Here is a 20,620-nt window from a genome sequence, read left to right as displayed (position 1 = left end):
TGCTTTTAGGTCTTTAGTGATTTTGGCTATTCATTCGTAGAGCAAATGCATAAAATCCACCCAATTTGTGACCTGTTATTGTAAGTATTTTTCCTAAAGAAAATGTTACACTTCATTCACCTTTGAATTTTTTCTAGCCCATCACTGGAAGCATGGCACACCTGAAAATTGAATAGCATTGAAATCTATCTTGCTCTCTTCCTCAATTAAATTCATCTTTATGGAGAATTCAATTAGTTGTAATTGATATTTCATGACAAGACTTTGCCAGAGGCTGGTGTAGTACAGCTAATTAATCTTTGTCAGGTGATGTTACTTAAATAATTTTATTTTGTAATCCTACAAGCTGTATTATTAATCAGGTGACAAGTATTCTGACACTGGAGAGAAGGGGTGACTAGCCCCCTGCTCAATCTCCTTAGATGTAGCAGATGTTTCTGACAAACAAGTTTGTTTGCTTGTTGGCCACGAGGTGTCTGGTGAAAGCAATTTCACTCGGCTTTGTCCTTTGTTAGTGGGTGAGCCCTCAGCTGTGCCTGCTGCTCTCAGCCGGCCTTGGGAGCCGCATCTCTAGGATTCAGCATTAAATTGAGGCACTCTCCACATGCGTTCAGCTCTCATGAAGCCCAGAGACATACCTTCTGCTTTATAATCAATTTTCATTATTGTCAGTTCTATTTTCTTTTCAATTTTGTGGAGTTCGATGAAAATATACTTAATTCGGTGCTGCCAGTACGTACTGGGTTCCAGGTAAGATGTGAGCGGTAGTAGTTCTCTCCACAAACTGTTTGCTTAGATTACTTCAGTGCTTGAAGGCAAGAAAATAGGCAGTGCTTTTTGAAATAAAACTGAAAATAATTGAGTTAATATACACTGTCAACTCATTTCACATTTTTCATGAAAGATTTGAGGATGATCAAAGAGCCATTGATTGATGCAAAGGCTTAGGTGTGTAAGCGGAGCAGCAGGAAGCCTGGCACTTTACTACAGATGAGGCTTTGTGAATCCTAAGCTTTGCTTTCATGTTTCGTTAGGCATTTGTCTCAGCCACAAAACTTGGTCCATCTCTAGAATGTCCATGGGCAGCTTAGCTGTGAACAGGAAAGCTTGGGAGGTAATTTCCATTAGTCCCCATGTAGCACGCCTCCTCTGTCACCCCTTTGGTTACAAATGGAGCTGCAGAGGCTGGCAATGAAGTGGTGGTCGCTCTAGCCAGGCGTGCAAGCGTAAATGCCAGATGCACCTTTCCACCAGTCATTTGTTTCATCTAATTCCCTAGTGCTGAAAAGGCAAGTGCTGTAATAGTCTTTGGGTAATACATATGAAAATGAAGAGCAGGGAAGATTCATTTAAAGCTTTCTCTTTTCAGGTACCGTGCCATTTTTCCCCATGTTCTTTGTGTGTTGAGAGCTTTTTCAAAGCAATTTCACAGCACTGTGTGTGTCTGTATCCATAAAGCAGTTGTAACTGCATGTAGGTAGCAGTTTCCCAAGTATGGTTGTCCTCCAAATATGCACAGCTGCATCCAGTTGGCAGCCAGAATTTTTGGCCCTCTCAGATGCATCTGGCATTGCACAGTCTGATTTCCTGGTTTACATTGAAACTGTTCTAGTTCCCACGGGTGGTACAAAGGCACCCCGAGCAGATCCACTGTAAATACCGTATGGAACTTAGGCTGAATATGGCAATCTCCTTTGAACTCTGAAGTTGTGTAAAGCGTGTAGTCATCGTGCTGTGGTTTCATCTGGCTCCTTTTATTATGAAAAGCTAGGGTAGTGAAAATTATTATTACAATAAATTCAATTTATTTTATTTACCAGATTTTATAATATGAAATATAGAATCTGGTGCTTTTACACTCTGGCACTTGTGTAACTTCCTAAAGCTAGGCGTCCACACTGCTAACCCTTCTTTTTGTTTTGCCACCGACATGCTGACGTAGCTCCAGTTGTACTTGTTTTCAGACTGTGTGGCAGTCTGCTGGTTGCATGTTATTTAGCTTACCTTTGTAAGCCTTTTCTTCTGGAAAACAATGATTCTGTTTTAAAAAAATACGTAACTCCCTTTTCAATTCAGTAGGTTTCTAGCCATCAGCAGCAGAATTACTAAAATGTTTACTGTGTATTTGTAATGATAAAAAGGTTGTTTTCCATATATAAAAGAATCATTATAACCTCTGACAGATGGATAAAGTAGTGCACTGCAATTTAAATTACTGAGTCTGCCGATATGGATTTCTCTGTCAATTTTCCTTTTCAGAAATTATCAAAAGGATAAAATAGATGCAGCTTTACTGAGTAGTAAGGAAACAGCACATTGATTGTAGGTCCTTGAATCCACTTAACAGCTTGTGTGATTCTGTTACATTTCCTGGGAAACAAAAGGGTCACGCACACTGATCCATAGTATCCTTTTTGTAATCTGCTGCTGCTTGTCAGATGCTTAGGTAATCAAGGGAAAAAATCACTGACATGCAGAAAAATGATCATTGATTGCAAGAGAATGTATTGAAGTAGGTTGAAAGTCGTATGAATTCTTAAACTGTAATATCGATGTTTGTGGACAGCTATAGGAACAAATAGCTTTGTCATGACACACGATAAATTAGCTCCTGGCAGTGCAGACCGTGGCTCATGCTGCCTGCAGGTCTGTGCAAGGGAAGGAGGCTCCTCTGCAAGCCTTTTGTTTTCCTGCGCGCGTGTGAGGGGTGCAGTGTGCGAACTACAGGGAGGTGCCTGCAGCACACGGCAGTACACAGGAAATACTTAAGCTGCAAGCTTCTCTCAGAGCACTCATTCGGAACCAGGGAATTAAAAGCTGCTGATGTGAGGTTGAAAAACAAATTCTTATTCTATGAACCAATATGAAAAGGGGAGTAAAGGCTGTCACCGCACCACTCCTGCGGTGTAGCAATGTACTGCTCCATGCCAACAGATCTTACGCTTTGAACTGCCTGCAAACTAAAGTTCCTAAGTACACGTAAAGGAGATATAACCCAACAGAAGTGGTCTCTGTATTTTGGAGGATGAAGTCATAACTCGTCTCTCAGGCTATAATGTAATGGGGCCAATTTGATGTATTTATTTTCATACTTGAGTATTTTTTTAACTGCAGTGCATCACTTGTGCAGAGGTGTTACTAGCTGTTTAGGAGGACAGTAGTAACACTATAGCTTGCAACAGGAAACGTGATAATCAAACGCTTGTTTTAAATTACACATCCATTTTATGTTTCCTGTTATTTTCACTCATGCAATCTCAAATGCCTTGCAAGGACACTTGTAGAACTTAGACCTTTGTGGTACCTGCGTGTGTACCAGTGTGAGGATGTGTCCAGAAAGTATCTGAAGCTTCTGTGTTTTTTTCCCTGTGATAACATTTTATTTATGCTGTGAGTAAGCAGTCATACAGAATGAATAGCAGTGAGCCTAACTAGGTTACTTTAGAAACATAATTAACAGTAATTAAGAAGCCTTGCACATAATGTTAAAGCATTTTCAGTTTTATGACGCTAATAAGCATTGCTTTCTTTGCAGATAACGCAGAAACAAAAAGAGAAAGTTAGGTGCTTCTGACCACAGTAGACACAAATGAGAGCCTTTAATGTAGTATAAGGTTGTTCCACCATATTGCTGAACAAGATGTTTTCAAACATTTCAGTCTCAGATTACATTAGCATCCTGGACCTTTGCCTCACAGGGGATTAAACATAGATCTAGAAACTTTAATGTCTTCAAATTGAACGATGCACAACTGGCTGCTGCTATCAGCAATGCACTATCTCTTCCTTCTTTGGAAGGCCTCTATTCCCATGTTGCATGTATCAGTTGGTTTTGTTTTTATGGTTCTAAATTTAAGCTGCAAATGGTAGTGAAGCTTGTTAATAAACATCTGATCTTCATGCAACTCTGGGAATAAGTGTGATTCAACTGAGTTTGTTTCTAACAAACCCAAACCCACATCATTGTGATATGTTAATATGAAAGCAATTCCTCTGGCAAGATATCATCTTGAATAACAAGGCTGATTAGAAGCACAATGGATATTATGCTCTTAACCATTTATTGTCAAGAGGGTGGCTCCATGATAAAGATTTTGTTGTTATTTTCTCAGAATACAGGGCTAGGGGACTTGCAGCTCCTTTGGAAAACCTGCCTGAAGTCGTCCCAAGTGGGGTCCCAAATACCAGGCATACGCAGTTGGTGAACTCAAACCCAGAAAGGCATAGGGGTGAAGAGACTTAACTGGCAGGGCCGTTAACCTTCAGATGCTATTGCAGGAGCAAAGCTAGCTGGGGGGGAGTCTTTCAAAATTACTTCTTCAAATACCATCTTTTGCTGTGCAATGTGTTACTACAAAATTCCAATTAGAGCCTTTCTTGAAAAGGAAGCTTCCCCAAGTCACCCCATTCTTAGCCTTGCAGATTGCTCTGGGACTGCAGGCCCCAGTCTTGTCTGTAAACACAAACTGGTTTATTCTATTTTTTTTGCCTCTATAGAAATTGACTTTTAGCTTTGCACAGTCATCTCAAATTAATAGAGCTAGCTGAGCTTCTTAACCTATTTGCTCATGGCTTTTATGTTGACGTTGAGAAGGCTTCCTTTCCTAGATATTACTTTTCTTACAGATTTAAAATCTGTTTGAGATACCATGATTATACTTTGGTTTGGAAAACACATCATAATAGTGAGTGTTTGGGTATGCTTCTGTGCTGAAGGTTCTCTAAATTATGATAGAAACCTGTGATGCAAATGGGTGCATCCTGAAGGAGGAAAAATGGAAGGAAGCACATGTGTAGCTTTCACACAGGCCAGTTTAAATTCAGTTAAGTCTCTAGTATGTCAAGTAGAAAAGCTTGTTCAGAGTTTTCCTAAAGCCTTTTTTTTTTTTTTTCCTTTTTTCCTCTTCTGATTCGTTTCTTTCTTTGGGACAAACCTTTTGGTCTCTTAGCCATGTGCTGTCTGGAAGTGATCCAACAAAAAACTTTTATCAGTCAGTTGGTTTTCTAAACAATCATTGTCTGCTTAGACTTGTAATCCAGCCTTAACTGTCAGAGACCTGGGAAAGCGAGCTGCCCTCTGAGCACAGGGAACGCGAGCTTCCCAGCCAGGAGCTGTGCCAAACCCCTGGACCCAGCAGAGCTCCACTCAGGAATGTGCTACGCCATTCAAGCCCCAAGTGAGGAAAGCTTTCTATTTCTACGAGCAGCATTAAACATGTATTTAAGTACTTTCTTTTCTAAATGGTTCATTAAAATATCCAAAGCTCAATGTATGAGAACAGCACATTAGATGTGAGAATGTCAATGGTTTTATTTAACATTCTTAGTCCTTCTTCTGAATGCTACGTTTTCATAGGTAAATGGTACCAGTTATGTCAGTAAAACTATTAAATTGCATATACAAAAGAAAGATTTAATTGAACCATATTTTCTACTTGTGTAGGATTTTGTTCCAGTGACTAATATCAGTGGAGTGACTGTTAGCTCTGTCCTACTTAGCAGGCAATTATGCCAAAGCCTCTGGAGTTGGGTTGTTCTACTTTCGATCTGCGGTTCAGACATGCTACCATGAGACAGGTTTCTGAATGAAATCCAAATGGAAATGTAGTTACCAGAAGCACTGCAGGTGTCCTGCTGGCTTCTGCCGTTGGTACGTTCCCATTTGCAGACAGCAGAATCTGCCCCAGGACTGAGTGATTCAGCAGTCACAGAATGGTTTGGGTTGGAAGGGACCCCAAAGCCCACCCAGCCCCACCCCCTGCCATGGGCAGGGCCCCCTCCCACCAGCCCAGGCTGCCCCCAGCCCCATCCAGCCTGGCCTTGGGCACTGCCAGGGATGGGGCACCCGCAGCTCCCCTGGGCAGCCTGTGACAGGACCTCGCTGCCCTCAGAGTGAAGAATTTCTTCCTAACACCTGATCTCAATCTCCTCTCTCCTGGTGTAAAGCCATTCCCCCTTGCCCTCTCAGAGCAGCAGGAGGAGGCAGTGGGTTGGAGCAGCTGGGCCTGGGCCCCCTCGCTGGCAGCGGTCCGAAGCGGGCGTGCGGTCAGGGCAGGCATTCGGTCAGACCAGTCCGCCTTCGGTTCTTGGAGGCCGCTCCAGTCCCGTGTATTGCACTAATTAATGCAGGACACAGCTGTGTGTCTGATAAATGATGCACCATCCCGAAAAGACATTATGGCAGAGTTTCGAGCTATACATCCACCAGATTCCTTCTAATTTCTGGGAGGAAACTACTATCCTCATTAGTTTCTGATCCATGATATTCAAAGCAGAGCTTCCTGCAGCTTGTTCCTTCAGGGCTGTTTGTTTGGCTGCGTAACAAAAGCGAATGCTGAACTGCAAGCCACTGCTCCCTTTAGCTCAGGGCACGTTTGAGGGAATGCTTTCTCCCTGATGGTTTGGCAGATCTCTGGGCAAAGGCAGGCTCTGCTAATGAAAGGGAAGCTGAGATGGTGTGCTGAGCAGAAGCAAGAGGTGGGAAGGTTAAACTACTGTAAATGTTATTTCATTACTTTTTTTGGTTAAGCTCTGTGTTAAGTAACTTTGCAGGGTTGTAGGTCACTGAGCTACTCGGGAGGAGGCTGAAGGTGAAAGAGCTGAGTGTACGGTGTTGAACTGCAGCATTGCAGAGAGATGCATGACCTGGTGCAGCGTGTGGTACTTCACACATTTAATAAGGTGACTGTGGCTCACATTGCAGCTAAAGCATGTTGGTGGCAAGCTAGGTATCTGGGAGTCCTGTCAGTGCTCACCAAAGTGACTTTTATACAGTGTTCGTGAGATGCTGTCAGTTTTAATGAGGAAAAGTGAGCACAACGTGATCGCATTGAAACTGGCATACAATTATCAAGTTGGCTACTGTGTGTGAGGTGCTTAATTATCTCATGGTAATTTTCCATACAAAAGTCCCCAACCCTGTGCCTTGTATTACCCTCCCTGCTACATGTGTTCCTACAGATATCTGTGGGGCTAAGGTGGAAAACAACTTACCTGGACTGAACTGGTAGAAAATAAAAACCCAGGGTATGAAGGGATGATTTTGTCAGTAGGTTGGTTGGTGACTAACGCAGTGGCTGGACTGTGGTTTCCGGTTTTGCTTCTGCAGGAGGGCGTTGTGCCGTGATCCTTTTGCTGTCTTCCTTCTGCCTGTTACGGTCAGCCACGTTGGCCTTCCGTGCCAAAGGGAGCAGTGAGACTGGGACACCAAGTGTTCAGCAGTGCTAGGTTTCGGACTGTCCTCAAGCAGGGTAACTATCCCTATTTAATGAAGCTGTGTTTTGGAATACAAATGGTTTGGTCCTCCTTTGTAACAGCATGTGAAGTATCACATCATCAGGCTGCAATCAGGTTTCCCTTTCTGCTGCAGCCTGCCAGTTTGTACAGAGAAACTGTGACAAGCAGCAATTAATCATTGAGCAATATATAGCAGTGTCTTAAATGTTTAATATGTTAATATTCTGTGTTCCTTTCCTCAGTGTTAGAAGGATGCAATACCATGCTGCTTCTAGCACCAAAGGTTTGGTAGAGCTCAGAACTGTCTTTTTCCCCCATACACACTATCTGAGCTGACGTTTGCAGACAGCATATCTTTGTACTGGGATGCTCCAGATGAATTTCACTCCTCGGCCAAAAGATGACATGTTTAAGCAATCTTTATTTGGGACCAAGCTGTGGGTTTTTCAACTACAACTATTTAATCTGCCACCATTGTGCGTTTTCATGCCAGAACATCTTGACTTCTCTCACACTGGAAATTTTTTTTGCACAGTGCCTGATCAAGATATGTAGTTATTTGTAGTCTTTGCCAGTATGAAGATAGGTGGTACTGTGGTCTCATTAATCCTCTGGTTAACTGAGAACGAAGCAGTTGCAACCATCTGCAGTGATGGAGAAGGACTGCTCCTGCCTGAACGTAGCGTTACTCAGCAGAATTGAGCCTGTAGGGCTGGAAACTGCCCACAGAACCTCAGGAAGTGGATGCAGCCATATCGAGCTGCCGCAGCATGGGGACTGTCACAAAATTATCCGCTCAGCGTGGTAAGAACCTCCATATAACTTTGCACTGAGTCAAGATCATTTAACAAATGCTCTGCAGAAGACGTGTAGCACAGACACAGGGCAGGACTGTTGCAGTGACTATATTCTGCTTAGCCGGTCTCAGCAAGAGCACATTTACTAAGTGCTTCTGTCACATTGGCACCTGCTGCAGGCACATTGACATCTTTCTTAGAAATACCGTAATGATTTCCATTGTCACTGTTCCACACTGAGACACAGAATAGCTTAAATTAAGGCCTGTCTTTCTAATGCTGTCTCCCCAATCAATAGCGCTCCTTGTTTATTATCAGAGCTGAAGAAAGCTAGGTTTTAGATTATTGATTCTTCAAGGTATTCATTTTCCAACTTCTCTATGTCCATATGGCATCAGGAAATCCATCCGATGAAGTTTCAGAGGTAGCCTTCACTCAGAGTCATTTCATACCTATGAAACATCAACAGTCTTTTTTATCATTAAAAGGAAGACAATGAGAAAAAACAAAACACAGAACTTACTGCTCAAGGTACCAAGAAACTATTCTTGTGCCTCACTTAAACCTGCTAAAGCATTTTGCAATATGATCTAAATACCCAGTTGCTAGGATTTGTTTGCTCACTACATGACTTTCATAAGCAACTCGTATATACAGTGCTCATAACAGATGTTACAGCCTGCGGCCTGGTTTGTTGCTCCAGGGCAGAATTCACAGCTAGAATTTATTTCATCTTTTTGTCTTTGGAAACCTAAAGCCTACTACATAAGGAAACACTTGTCTAAGTTTTAGGCCAATGATTCTTTGGGAATATTTTTTGTTCTGCATAATATTCTGCAGAAGTGAGGTATTTTGTGATTTTATTTATTTATTTATTTGTTTATTTTGCTAGGTGACTGACATAGATACAAGCTCTAAGCAAGGTTATAATTGAAAAGTTGTACATATCTGTATTTCATGGAACTTTTGTCCTTTAAAGATACTGTTACTACCAAGAATTACACCCATCTTCAAATTTCATGCTGACCGTGTTAGCTCCAAATAATCCAGCCAAATTACAGCCTTCTGTTCTAGGTTTAGTTACAGTTCATGCAAGGATTCCTCTGCCTTTTCTCTAAAATGTCAAGAACTTGCATGAAGAAGACATGTCATTCAACCGACTCACCCGTGACATTGTTGCAGATTTCCTCAGCTCCCTACCTAGAAGGTCCTTGCAAACTCCGTGGAAACAAACTGAAGATGCAGAGCAGCCTGCAGGGTTGCTTGGAGCACTTCCCTGCTGATGCAGAGCTGTTCTGCAGCACATTCTCTTCTGTTTGGTGGCGGTCTTTCAGCACAATTTTCAGCCAGTTCCTTGGGCATAGTTTTACAGTTAATAGTAGTTATTTTTGTTTCATTTCTTGCATATGAACAAAGTGGAAATTGTGCATATATATATGTCAAGTCTAGTGTATTTTAACAGCTTTATCTTTAGCATCTGGATTTTTTTTCTGCAGTACAAATGTCCTGAATTTTGAATTAATCCCATTACGGAACAAACAAATAGAATTTTTAGACCTTCATGTATTTTTCTTTACAGCTGTGCAATGTTTTGTTCATATCCAATTAATTTGAAGAAGAAGAAAAAAAAAAGACCAAAAACCAACCCACCTTGTTTTGAAGTAACCTAAAATAGATTATTTTTTTTATGGGCTTTCCTGAGGCAGGCAATCCTGAAATTGCTTCATGTAGATATTATATTGTTTGCTGTAGCATAGTGCTGCTATGTTCAGGTTTGGGGTTATTTTTGTTTTAAATTAACTTTCTATCTTGGCACAATGTTTGGAAGAAAACAAAAGACTTAAACAGATTTTTTTTAGAAGAAAAAGAAGGGGGAGTGGTTATGTAACTACACTAAGATTATTCTGTAAATTTGATGAGAATTAACTAACTTTCTGTACCCTGAAATCCAGAGGTCTTAATAGATTTTAAACCTAATTTCTCCTGTCTCTACTGGGTGTTTTCTTGGTCATTAAACTTTGCTTCAGTCTTTGTCAGTCTGCTCCTGGGACTTCCCACCAAGGCAAGTTGAGTGTGTCAGTGTGGGTGACCAGGTTAAAAGGTTTGGCTACAGCTGCTTCCGGGCACCCAACCAGCCTTGGCACGGTCCTTGGTCTCCTTCGTGCTCGGCAGTAGGGACTTCTTTGTGGTTCTCTCCCAGGGTCTTCCCTCCAGCTTGCGTAGCCCCGTGCTTGGTGCTGTTCGCGGATCTCGTCCGCACATGCGATGACCAGTAATAAGCCTTTCTGCAGAGGGCTGCTTTCAGTCTGTATTTGACTGAAGAAGGGGGTTGCATGAGGATGGGAATTCCCTAACACGGGGACGTTACCATCACAGGCTGTCTTCTGCGTCCGTGCCCCTGCAGGAGCCTCCCCAGCTCCCTGGTGGCAGCGCAGTGACTCGGAGGCTCCACGTGCCCGCAGGCTGCCCACCACCTACGCAGGAGCTTTTGCAGCCCTTCCACCACCGCGGGGCTCTCTGGGCACTGGGCTTACTGGGAGCTGTTGTGGCTCCATGTTGCCAGCTGCCAAACTGATTAGATCTGTGGCTTCTTGTGGTCGGGGCTTTTTAGCTGCAGTTACCAAGTGTGTAAACACTGTTACTAACAGCACAGCGAACCGCTGTTAGCAGCGGCAGGGAAAGCTCTGAAAAATTATCTTGGTAAAAGTGGGACCTTTCAGTCATGTTTCAGGGCAGCCCCAAGATGGGTGTTGTGGCTGTGGAAACTGTGCATTCTTCCTGTGTGTTTAGAAACATCTGCATTGCCAAGCTTTCAGTCACTGGGGATCCCTACCTTAGGGGTCTTTCTTTGGAAAGAAAACAAGGTGTCCTTAATGAAGCTGTAATCCTGCTGCTTGTGATTGTGTAAGGAGTCCCCGAGGTCACAGCGTGCTCAATGTCACCCGGCACAATCAAGGCTGTGCTGGGGCAGAGGCTAATCAGTGGTGCCTTGTGTCTCATTACCATCTCCTCGTTATGCACAGGGTATTGTCTGCACCCAGACAGTCTTTCTTAGATATTTATTTATAGTGGCAAGGGCCAAAACTGATAAGGGAAGATTTTTAAATGTGTTAAAGGCAAGGAAAAAATGTCATGCTTGGTGAGCAGGTTGGCACTTCCACAGAAGACTGTATTAAGCAATAAACTTAATTATAAGTAAATTAAGTTCACCCTTTTCAATTGTTAAGCTAACAATGAGACACAAAGCCAACATATGTAAACCACCCCCTCAAAATTCATCACTATTCACAAATCTTGAACTCAGAGCAAACAAATTACAGGGTAGAAAAAGTTCCTCAAAATGTATTTGAAAGCTACGCGTGTGCTTTAGTTAAGGGTTATTTGGACAATATGGCTTGTTTCAGTCCTCGTACAGCTAATTCGTGCAGATGCTGTGCTTGTGGCCTCCTTCCCTCACACAGCCCTCCCTATTTTTGCAGTCATACTAGTAATCTTGGCATTAAAATAAAGGGTTTGCAATTGATTTACAAATACTCAATGTAAATATACTTTGTGCGATTCTAATGCTAATTTTATGAGCGTCCATAACCATGCACATTGATGACTATATGAGCAGAAGTTAATTTATGGCAGTTTGTGTAAGGGATGTAAATGGATAAGTACAAACAACCTTTTAAATTTATTCCTAACATGATGATGCTGTATTCATTATGAGGCTTTGGCTAATATTTTATTACAGGCTGTGGAAAAACAGTTTTCATTTCACCCTGAAAATGTAACTCTATCATATATGTGTTTATAATAAAGCTGTAGTCATGCACAATGAGAGCAATTTTCATTAGTAATACCGCACTTCGTGTTAAATTGTGCTATTTAAACTGTAGTGTAGTTGTAGTCACCTCTGTACTCCCAGCGTCTTAACTAAACTCTGCTGCAATAATTCCTCTGGAAGACTCTGGAGTTGCCTTTTTGGGTAGAGAACGAGAAGCCAAAGAATTTGAAGGATGGCTGTCCTGTTAGTAAATACATTTAGGAAATCTGATGCCCAGTGTGAGAAAAGCCTCCAAGAGGGCAAAATATAAGAACAGAACTTAACATGGCTCTCACAGGAGGGTTTTGCCCTCCTCCTCCTGCTGTATGCAGCTGTGTTGTTTTTGCTTAGCAGCTGTACCGAGGAGGAAATCAAGGTGGCCATGAGCATGCCCTTGTAAGCTGCACTGTGCTATTCCTCCGTGATCACGATGTGGTTATGTACGGTGGTTACTCTTTGGTAGAAGGCCTTCTGCTGAGGGTGCTTTTTGGATCTTGAAATTTCATACACACCTGAATTAAGGATCAACTTCATGGTTTGCTAAAGGTAGGCATATGTTCAGGGACAAATCCCAGCAAATGTAATGCAGGTGTGCCTGCTGGGGAACAAGCTCACAGCTCCAAGGATGTTAGCACTGCCTGAAGTCTTCACAGGTTTTTGACACTTCCTGAGGAAGGCTGTAGTACTTGCATATGTTGGTATATTCCAAGGTTCTGCACTGGTACAGGTGGATTGAGCTGACATTTTATTGCTAGTGCACACAGTGCAGGACTGAAAATAGAAGGTGGGTTCTGGAAATATTTAATATAGTGGTGCACACAGTAGAACTTGGTAAGTCATTCATATGCCAAAGTATTGTCGTTCACGTTTGATCACATTTTGCTTAGTTGAGCAAAGATGTTTCTGTAATTCCCTTTTCATAATATATAGGAAATAGCTGCTCTTATTTTTTTTTGTATGTGGTTGGGTTTTTTGCATCCATATTTATATATATTTATATATGTTTAATGTCATGCTATGTACTTTAAAACATCAATAAAAAGGAAGCCAATATAAAGCTGTTAAGCATTTGACATTTATGGACATGGTGTTTTTAGTAGTTTTAATACTTTGTAATTTTATTCTTTTACTGTTATCAGGAACTCATTGGAAACAGGAAGCAGCATCTCTACTGATCCGCTCAGGTACTGTAGTAATATAGATGTTAATTTTAGGTTTGAAATAATAAAAACAACCTCCAGTCTGCATCAACTATACATCACATAATTTTATTTTACGATGTATAACTAGTAAAGGCATTGAGTAAGTGTTTGTGGTGTTTTGTTTTTTTTCCTGTTTTTAAGAGGGGATAGCTCTCTTTCTTCCAGGATTTCCAACTTGAAATTCAGTTCTAGCTTTAAACACTGTATTTCTTCTCAGAAGAGCATGAAGGAGTTGGAGGGTTTGTGCATGCACGTGGGCAAGCCATCTCTCTCAGATTTTTGTAAACTTGTGCTGAAAAGAGATGACCTTCCCTGGTAGTTTTATACTGCTTTGAGTGAGCAGTACTGATTGAGTCTAAATATTACTCTTTTTTCATTGCTTAGCATTATCATAAAATCACATGTACAGACTTCAGAGACTGCTGTCATACAAGTCATCGCAGTGGCTGAGATTTTACTTTGATCACTCAGTTTAGAAAAAAATGCTTAGTACTGTTAACATTGCACATCAAGTGGGGACCTTGCTTGTTTTATTGTCATAGCTGCACATTAAAGAGTGCGTCAAAGTCACATACTTCCTTTGATTAAGCTGAGGCAGAATCCTTTTCTCTCAAACTGGCAGTTATTTGGTGAAAGTCCTCCTTTCTGAGGTGTTTGGTATTGAGGATGTGAATCTTTCCACACTGTGTAGTTTTACTTTGCTTGGAGAAAACATTAGTGTGAACTGCTTTGTTTACCCTTATTTAAATTACAGGCTTTCTCTCTGTTGTTAATTTTCCATTATTTTCCAGTGTATGATCTTCTGAAAGTGCAATACTATCATTTTCTAAAACACACGCACACAAAAAAAAACCCACTATGGAATAATATCATCTTTGTTTTCAGCTCAACATAGTTCCACTGGACAGCATTCAGCATGACTGAGGTTTTGTTCCATCTCCCAGTTCGACTGGTGCTGTTTCTTTGTGTGGTAGGACAATGGAGGAAACAATGTCAGCTTCCCTCTTCCCTCTGCTCTTCTGAAATCTTCTTGTACTAAGAACACTGTGTAGCTGATTTGTGGTTTACTGTTCTCTGGTCTAAGATTCCCAGAACCAGGTGTTGCTGCCGTCTTGATTCCAGGCTAGACAAACTTTGTGAGAACAGCAGATTTTATTACAATGCTTTTCCTTCTAGTGATTTTTTTTCCATGGGAGGATGTCGGTGAGAAAGATGAGGAAGGATTGGATAGATGTAAGAAGTGGCTGAATATTCACCTTTGGTGGGAAAAGGAATAGCTTTAGCTTGACTGAACAGGCATTTACTGGAAAATGTAGTGGTTGAATCATTTTAAGTTGCTGTGTGCTATAAAAACATGAATATTTTCTTGGTTTTAGTTATTTTCCATAAAATGAGACTATGATATTTAATATCCACCAATATGGCTCCTGCTGTTGTCCCATGGCCTCATGAACCATTAAGTTTCAAACACACAGCATATGTGTTAATTTCTGTGGCACGGGCTCTCATTAGTATGCGTTTGGTGATCAATGCTCTTTTCTGAAGCCTGCAGCAGAGAGGGGCAGGCTGGTATGGAATCCTTGATTGCGCTTCTTTATACTTCAAACAATAGTTCTATGCTAGATGATATTCTAGGCTTCTTTTACACACACTAAAAAAAATAAAGCTGTAAGTTAGAGATGTTGCGACTTTGCTCTTTATCCAATGCACTTTTACGAAACTTCTGTGTTCACATATTTCTTATGCTAATGCAAACATAATCTTCAGAATACATGTGTGGGTTTTTTTTATAGAATTGTCTTTATAAAAACTTATTTGGCAGTAAATGTATGTGCATGTAAATGTAAAGGGTCCTCTTAAATTTAGAGATCTGGGAAGAAATAATATTTTGGAGTTACCAAATGAGGGGGTAGAAACGCAGCTCTTTAACTATGAATGAAACAATTTTATGATGTTTAAAAACTCTCAAATAAAACAATCATAGAGGAGACATTAGAAAATCTTCCAGATGATATTAGGTGAAACTGTGACTTTTCCTAGGGTTAAATATTTGTTGAAAAAACAGCATGTAAAATCTAATTGAATTCAGTAGGTCAAACGAGCCTGTTTTGGACCTGTAATCAGACAATGTTCAAGGCTATTATTTTTTAGCAAAATGAAAGACGGAAGACTTCTTGTCACTGAATGTCTTCTCATAACACTGTTGAGCGGATTTGTCTTTGAGTGACCCATAAAATGGAAATGATTAACATGCATCCATCCAGCGTCCTATCAAGCAATTAGTATTTTCTAGGCAGGCTGCTTTTCTTGCGTTATGCTCACCAACTGCCTGTCCCCATCAGCCAGTTAAGTTTGCCCTGTAATAACCACTCTTCTAGTTCTCAGCTTCTCTGGAACATTGTAATCCGGACCTCTTATTTTGTTAAATTTCAGTTGTGCATAGATTCCCCGCCAGACAGATCGTTTGTTTCCCCTGGATTTGTTTAGACTGCACTTGCATTCTGTAGGTCAATTTGAAAGTTATGCAGTTGTGAGATTAGGAGTCAGTGCCATAAAGAATAAAGGCTAATGTGAAAAATGTGCTTATGTCCATTAGGAAGAGAAAAATCTGTACAAACTGACATGCTATATATATGTGTGTGTGTATTACGCTTTGCACAGTCTCTTTTCATACCGTGGATGGTATTTTTTGTGAATATTTTGTGTTGGCCTCTATCAGCTTTCAACTGGTAGCTGAGAAAATTTTGTTTTCTGAATCAGTGCGAGTCTCCTGGAAAGCTGTATTACCAGACCTGCTTCAGATGTTCCAGGCATTTAAATATTTAAGCTTTTCAGATACTTGTGGCCTATTTGTCATTTGTAACAAATTCATCAGCTAGTGGTGATCTGTTTACAGAACAGACATTCAGAAATAGATATTCAGTATTAAGAGAACAGCAAATAACTTATTACCCTATTTCATGAAATTTTTTAAGGCTTAACAACAAAGAATGAAGGATAATATCAAGTGGGGGAGTTGAATAAACCTGAGAGCTGTTCAAAGCAAAGTAACTATATCAGAGCATCTCCAGGCAGCAGAGTCTCTTTCTGAGTAAAGGGCAGGGGGAGTTTATTTCCCCGATTCTCTCCACACCTCTACAAAGCACGTCACAATCATGTGCAGGTGTCTCAGTGGTGCAGCAGAGCCCAAGAGCTCTGCTCATGTTCCACCTTCCGTTTTCCCCAGTTGGGAAGGGATGCTTGCTGATGAGGTACCCAGAAACGCATAAAAGGGCCAGAAAGAGAGATCTGGTTTGCCAAAGCCTTTAACATTAAAAACTTCCATATTTTTGTTGTAGCAACCTAGGAAATTTCCCAACAAAGTTGCACGTGGAAACTATTGGATTTCCATTGTCAAAACAGGGATGCAGCGTACAGGAGCTGTACTGTGAGCTGTGAGGCCTTTAAGCGTATCAGGAACTATTCAGGACCTGTTCAGTTGCACAGAATCTTGTGGTTTGTATACATCGTACAAGTCTCACTTTTCAGTGGGTGTGCACAGTGTGCATCATGGAATTGGTATGGGAGCTCCAGGATCATCATCTTGTGACACACTCGAGCTCCGCAACTTATGAACCATTAGCGGGAAGTTCTTGTGCATGGCTACTGAAGTACTTCATCCTGACTTCATGAAGGGCTCATGGAAAACAGTCCTCTTACTGCAGGCTTAGCAGTTCTGTACTCCGTGTAAGCAGACAAACAATATTCTTCTGAGCAAGTTAAATATTCTCAGAGCTTTCTTGTCATATCATGGTAAAGGGTGTATGTAAGTAAGTAAAGACTCATAGCAGTTGAATTTACGTATTTAATGAAGAGTTAAAGGTTATATAGCTAGACAAGTTGATTTTCCTGATTTCTTTTTTTTTTTTTTTTTGAGAGGTGCAATTCGTATACAAGTAACTGTAGCAGGCACTGACTTTATGCTAAGTTTATTTTATGTAACACTCTTCGTCATCAGTGGACAGCTTTATTTCAGCCTCGTGGCTTGTCAAGGCAGCCATCCCTACAAAGGGGAGTTGCACCTGTATGTTTTTGTCTTGCCTCTGTTTTTTTTTTTTTAATGTCTGGTTTTGAAAGAGTTGTCAGAGCCTTCAGAATGTTGATGCCAGAGCTGCCTCTCCTTAGCAAAACTCCAAATGACTACAGATGTTTTCAGCGTGCCACTCACTTCTGGTACCAGCGCTGAAGCTGCAGTACGTCCAGAAATTACTGCCCTACTAGGCCTGGGAATTCGAACTCAAGGGTAGCAGTAAATGCCTTTCTGAAAGAGCTAGTTTTACACCAGTGTGAGCGTGAGATGAAGCTTAATTCTCTTTGTTGTTTTCCTATAGAAGACAAGTAAAAATGAAGAACATGTTGAAAACATGGTGCTTTTCATTTGCAAAAGTCCTAATTAGCATTTTGCCTGCATGCGGTGCAGTATAATCAGCACTGGTTGCTGTCAGAAAATTCATGAGTATATAGCTTTTGCTCACTAAAAGTCCAGTAGGTAGAAGCAAGCAATTAAGGTGACAAATAGCAATTTTTTTTCTACAAAGAGTATGATGGAGAGAAAGAAATTGCCTGGCAATGTGAATAGTCAAAGGATAAGTTGTCAGAAAAGTCTCATTTCAGGGCCAAATCTTTGGATGGTGTCTCAGGTGCTTAATTGTCTCTGTATGGTTTTTCCCCTTCTCCTTTCTTGATCCTGAGAATAGCTGTTTTTGGTTATGGAGCAAGTCCCTCCTTGCTGCTTTTGGCTGGCTTTCTTGTTTTGTTTTTGTTTTGAAGGAATCTCAAGAAATTCAGGCAGAAGAATTCTCCACTAAGGAAAACTCAAAGGTAAACTTCTCTGGCCATCCCCTTGTTCTTGGAAATAAAGGGAAAAACATTTTCCTGTTATCCCCTTGATCTGCTCCAAAGGGTACATACAGTGCGTTGCCATCTCATCAAAGTCAGGGGACAGCACCAGGGAGACTGGGGAAGGCTGGGACTCACCAACAGGCACTGAATCCCAAAGGGCTTCATTCAGTTCCTCTGTAGATAAGACTATCCCTCTAAAACAGGGGCTGATATTAGGGATGAAAAGCAGGGATGGAAGATTTTGATAGGAAAATGTAACATTTGACATGATGGTTATCACTTCCTGGAGAACTGCCAAGTTGATGAAGCCCCAGAGAATGTGAGATCAGGAAGAAAAATAGACTTGAAATTTCATACTGTCTCATATTGTTAGGGGACTTGATTCTGACAAGTAAGCAATTGTGTTTTCTTGGGAATCGCTTCATGAGTACCGGTGCTGTTGCTGGTCTGAAAGAAATCCCAGGGAGTAAATGCAGGCACCAGACAGAGGCAATTGATTATTTTGAAGAGAATCTTTAAATTTTTTTTTTTAAAAGGCCCAAATCAAATGCACATCATGCTTTTGCTTTTTCATGCAAACGGTTTTGTTCATGGTCTGTTCATTTCCACCTCTCATCCTATAGTGTACAATATGTTCTGAGGGAAATACCAGGCGGTGTAACGTGAAAATTTTTGCATGTTGTTGTCTAGCCATAATATACCTATTGCTTTACTCCTCTAAAGAAACTGCTAATTCTTACTCAAATATATTCATAACTTCATTTCAAGTAAACTTGCACAAATCTGTTTTCTAAAATGCTGCGAGGCGTTTCTGTAGCTGAACAGTGACAATGAGTAAAACCAGAAACCAAAAGGATCCCTAAATATAGCTTATTATCCAGGCACTTGGGGAGTCAGATATGCCTACACGGAGGACAGTCTCAAGTTAAGCACTAGGAGTTTGGGTTGCTTTATATTTTTAAGCAGTGTTAAAATGTTAAAACAAGAAAATGGTTCAAATGCTAGAATCTTTGCTTTTAAATATTTCTTTGGATTCTGGCCTTGTTCTTGTTATTTCTGTGGATTTTTAAATCTCCTGTATTCTTTTGATACTTCTGCAGGCTATATCCTGAATATTTCCTATTGGTGATTTTCAAAAACGAGAATGAGAAATACCCAAACTGTAATTTCTGGAAAAGTAAATTGGTCAGCAAAGTGGACGTAAGAACCAGCCAGTCTCCAGTAGGGCACTTGTGGTTTGTTTTGTTTTTAAAAATAATCAAAATGTTTTCTCCGGTGCCAGCAACGTTTCCTGCTAAAGGGCAGTTCTGTGGCACCACCTCGGGTTAACTCTTGCTTTGAGTATCCTGGGAGACCGGGGGAACTCCTGAAAAGTAAATTGCACTTCGGTATAAGAGGAGAAAGAAGAAAAAATTGAAATTAAAAAAAAAAAAAGTGGGTGAGTTGGATCGCTGTCTTTTATGAAAGACAGAAACTAAATGTAGACTCCTGCGTTTCCTGAGTAAAGGCGGCCTGTTTTCAGCACGCCGAGCCCAGGCTTCCCCCAGAAGATGCTGCTCATCTTGCCGCGTCCCTCGGAGCCGCTGAGGGCTCGGCGTTCCCGGCGGGGTGCGGGGGCTTAGGGCCCGCCCCGCAGCCAGGCCCCCCGGCTGCCGTTCCGCATGGCTGCGGGGGGTGCGGGGTGCCAGGGCCCCCCGGGCTGCGGGCACCCCCTGCGCCCGCCTCGCCGCCCCCCCGCGCACAGCTCCCTCCGCTGCTGGCTCGGCGGCGCCCGGCCCCCGCTGGCGGAGCGTGTCGGGAAGGAGATGAGATGAAATGAGATGAGATGAGATGAGCGTAATTTGGTTGGCGAGCGGGGAGGGTCTGCGCTGCTGCTGCTCCGGCGGTTGGGTGGTTGGGTTTTGTCTGTCTTTTTTTTTTTTCCCCTGTCATAAGGAGCCCACGGTTTCCATAGGTGCTGGCAGACAATGGAGCTGGTGTGATTTGCACAGGAGGAGCTGATTAACAGAGTTGTGTGCTGCTTTATTTAACAACAACAACAACAACAAAAAAAAGAGGGGGGGGGGGGTGCGGGGAAGGACTGCCGTTCCTGTGTGATGGGATCATAGCACTACTGGGGTTATAGGCAGTTGTTGCTAGATCTGATTGAGATAATTGCTTGTGTTTTCCCAAGTTCTGCAAGCTCTCAGGATGCTTTCCAAAGGTCCTTCAGAAACCTTAACCGGAATATACACACGTTGTTTGCCCAGAGGGCTATTAGAATGGCCTAAAATAGCCAAAAGGAGAAGTGGGATTTCTGTGTAATAACAGCTATCCCAGTAGCATTGGAGACTTTGGGAAAGACAAACTGCCATCAGGATCAAAAGCCTATGTGAATTTGTAGCCTTTGTGCGACTGCCTCTTTGTATTAAAGTAGGATACTGCAACTGTGCAGGTGCCGTGCCATGTGCACGACTAGCTGCATGCATTGGTAACAATTAGAAACACTTATGCTGCAGCAATAAGGAGAGGAGTGTTGGATTGGATTTGAGTCACTCAAATCGTAACAAAAAGAAGTCTTGTGTTGTTAAAATCTAGCTGCAGACTACAGTTGCTGCAGTAGAAGTATATGAAAATGCTGAAGCTAAAGGCCTTCTGCTTGGATTACTGGCAGTTTTTGTGTCTCCAGCCTCTTCACGGTTTCTATAAAAGGT

At 41.6% G+C, this 20,620-nt stretch overlaps 1 protein-coding gene across 16 annotated transcripts in view; it reads left to right on the top strand.

Moving 5' to 3' along the window:
* IQSEC1 (IQ motif and Sec7 domain ArfGEF 1) overlaps window positions 1–20,620 on the top strand; it is a 344,442-nt gene that overhangs the window by 171,697 nt on the left and 152,125 nt on the right. For 9 of the 16 annotated variants that reach the window (XM_080607008.1, XM_080607010.1, XM_080607001.1 and 6 more), the window contains one exon: window positions 12,984–13,028. The exons of 5 other annotated variants lie outside the window; for them this stretch is intronic. In XM_080607008.1, the coding sequence (XP_080463134.1) occupies window positions 12,984–13,028 (45 nt within the window). Of the gene's footprint in view, window positions 1–12,983; window positions 13,029–18,019; window positions 20,619–20,620 lie in introns of those variants that run through there. 2 more of the 16 variants (XM_080607003.1, XM_080607002.1) reach the window with 2 other exon arrangements.

This window comes from Anser brachyrhynchus (genome assembly GCF_964034855.1).
Source record: "Anser brachyrhynchus genome assembly, chromosome: 10".
NCBI classification, from domain to species: Eukaryota; Metazoa; Chordata; class Aves; order Anseriformes; family Anatidae; genus Anser; species Anser brachyrhynchus.
Note: the sequence above shows the minus strand (reverse complement) of the source record. Positions and strands in the feature narration are given on the sequence as shown.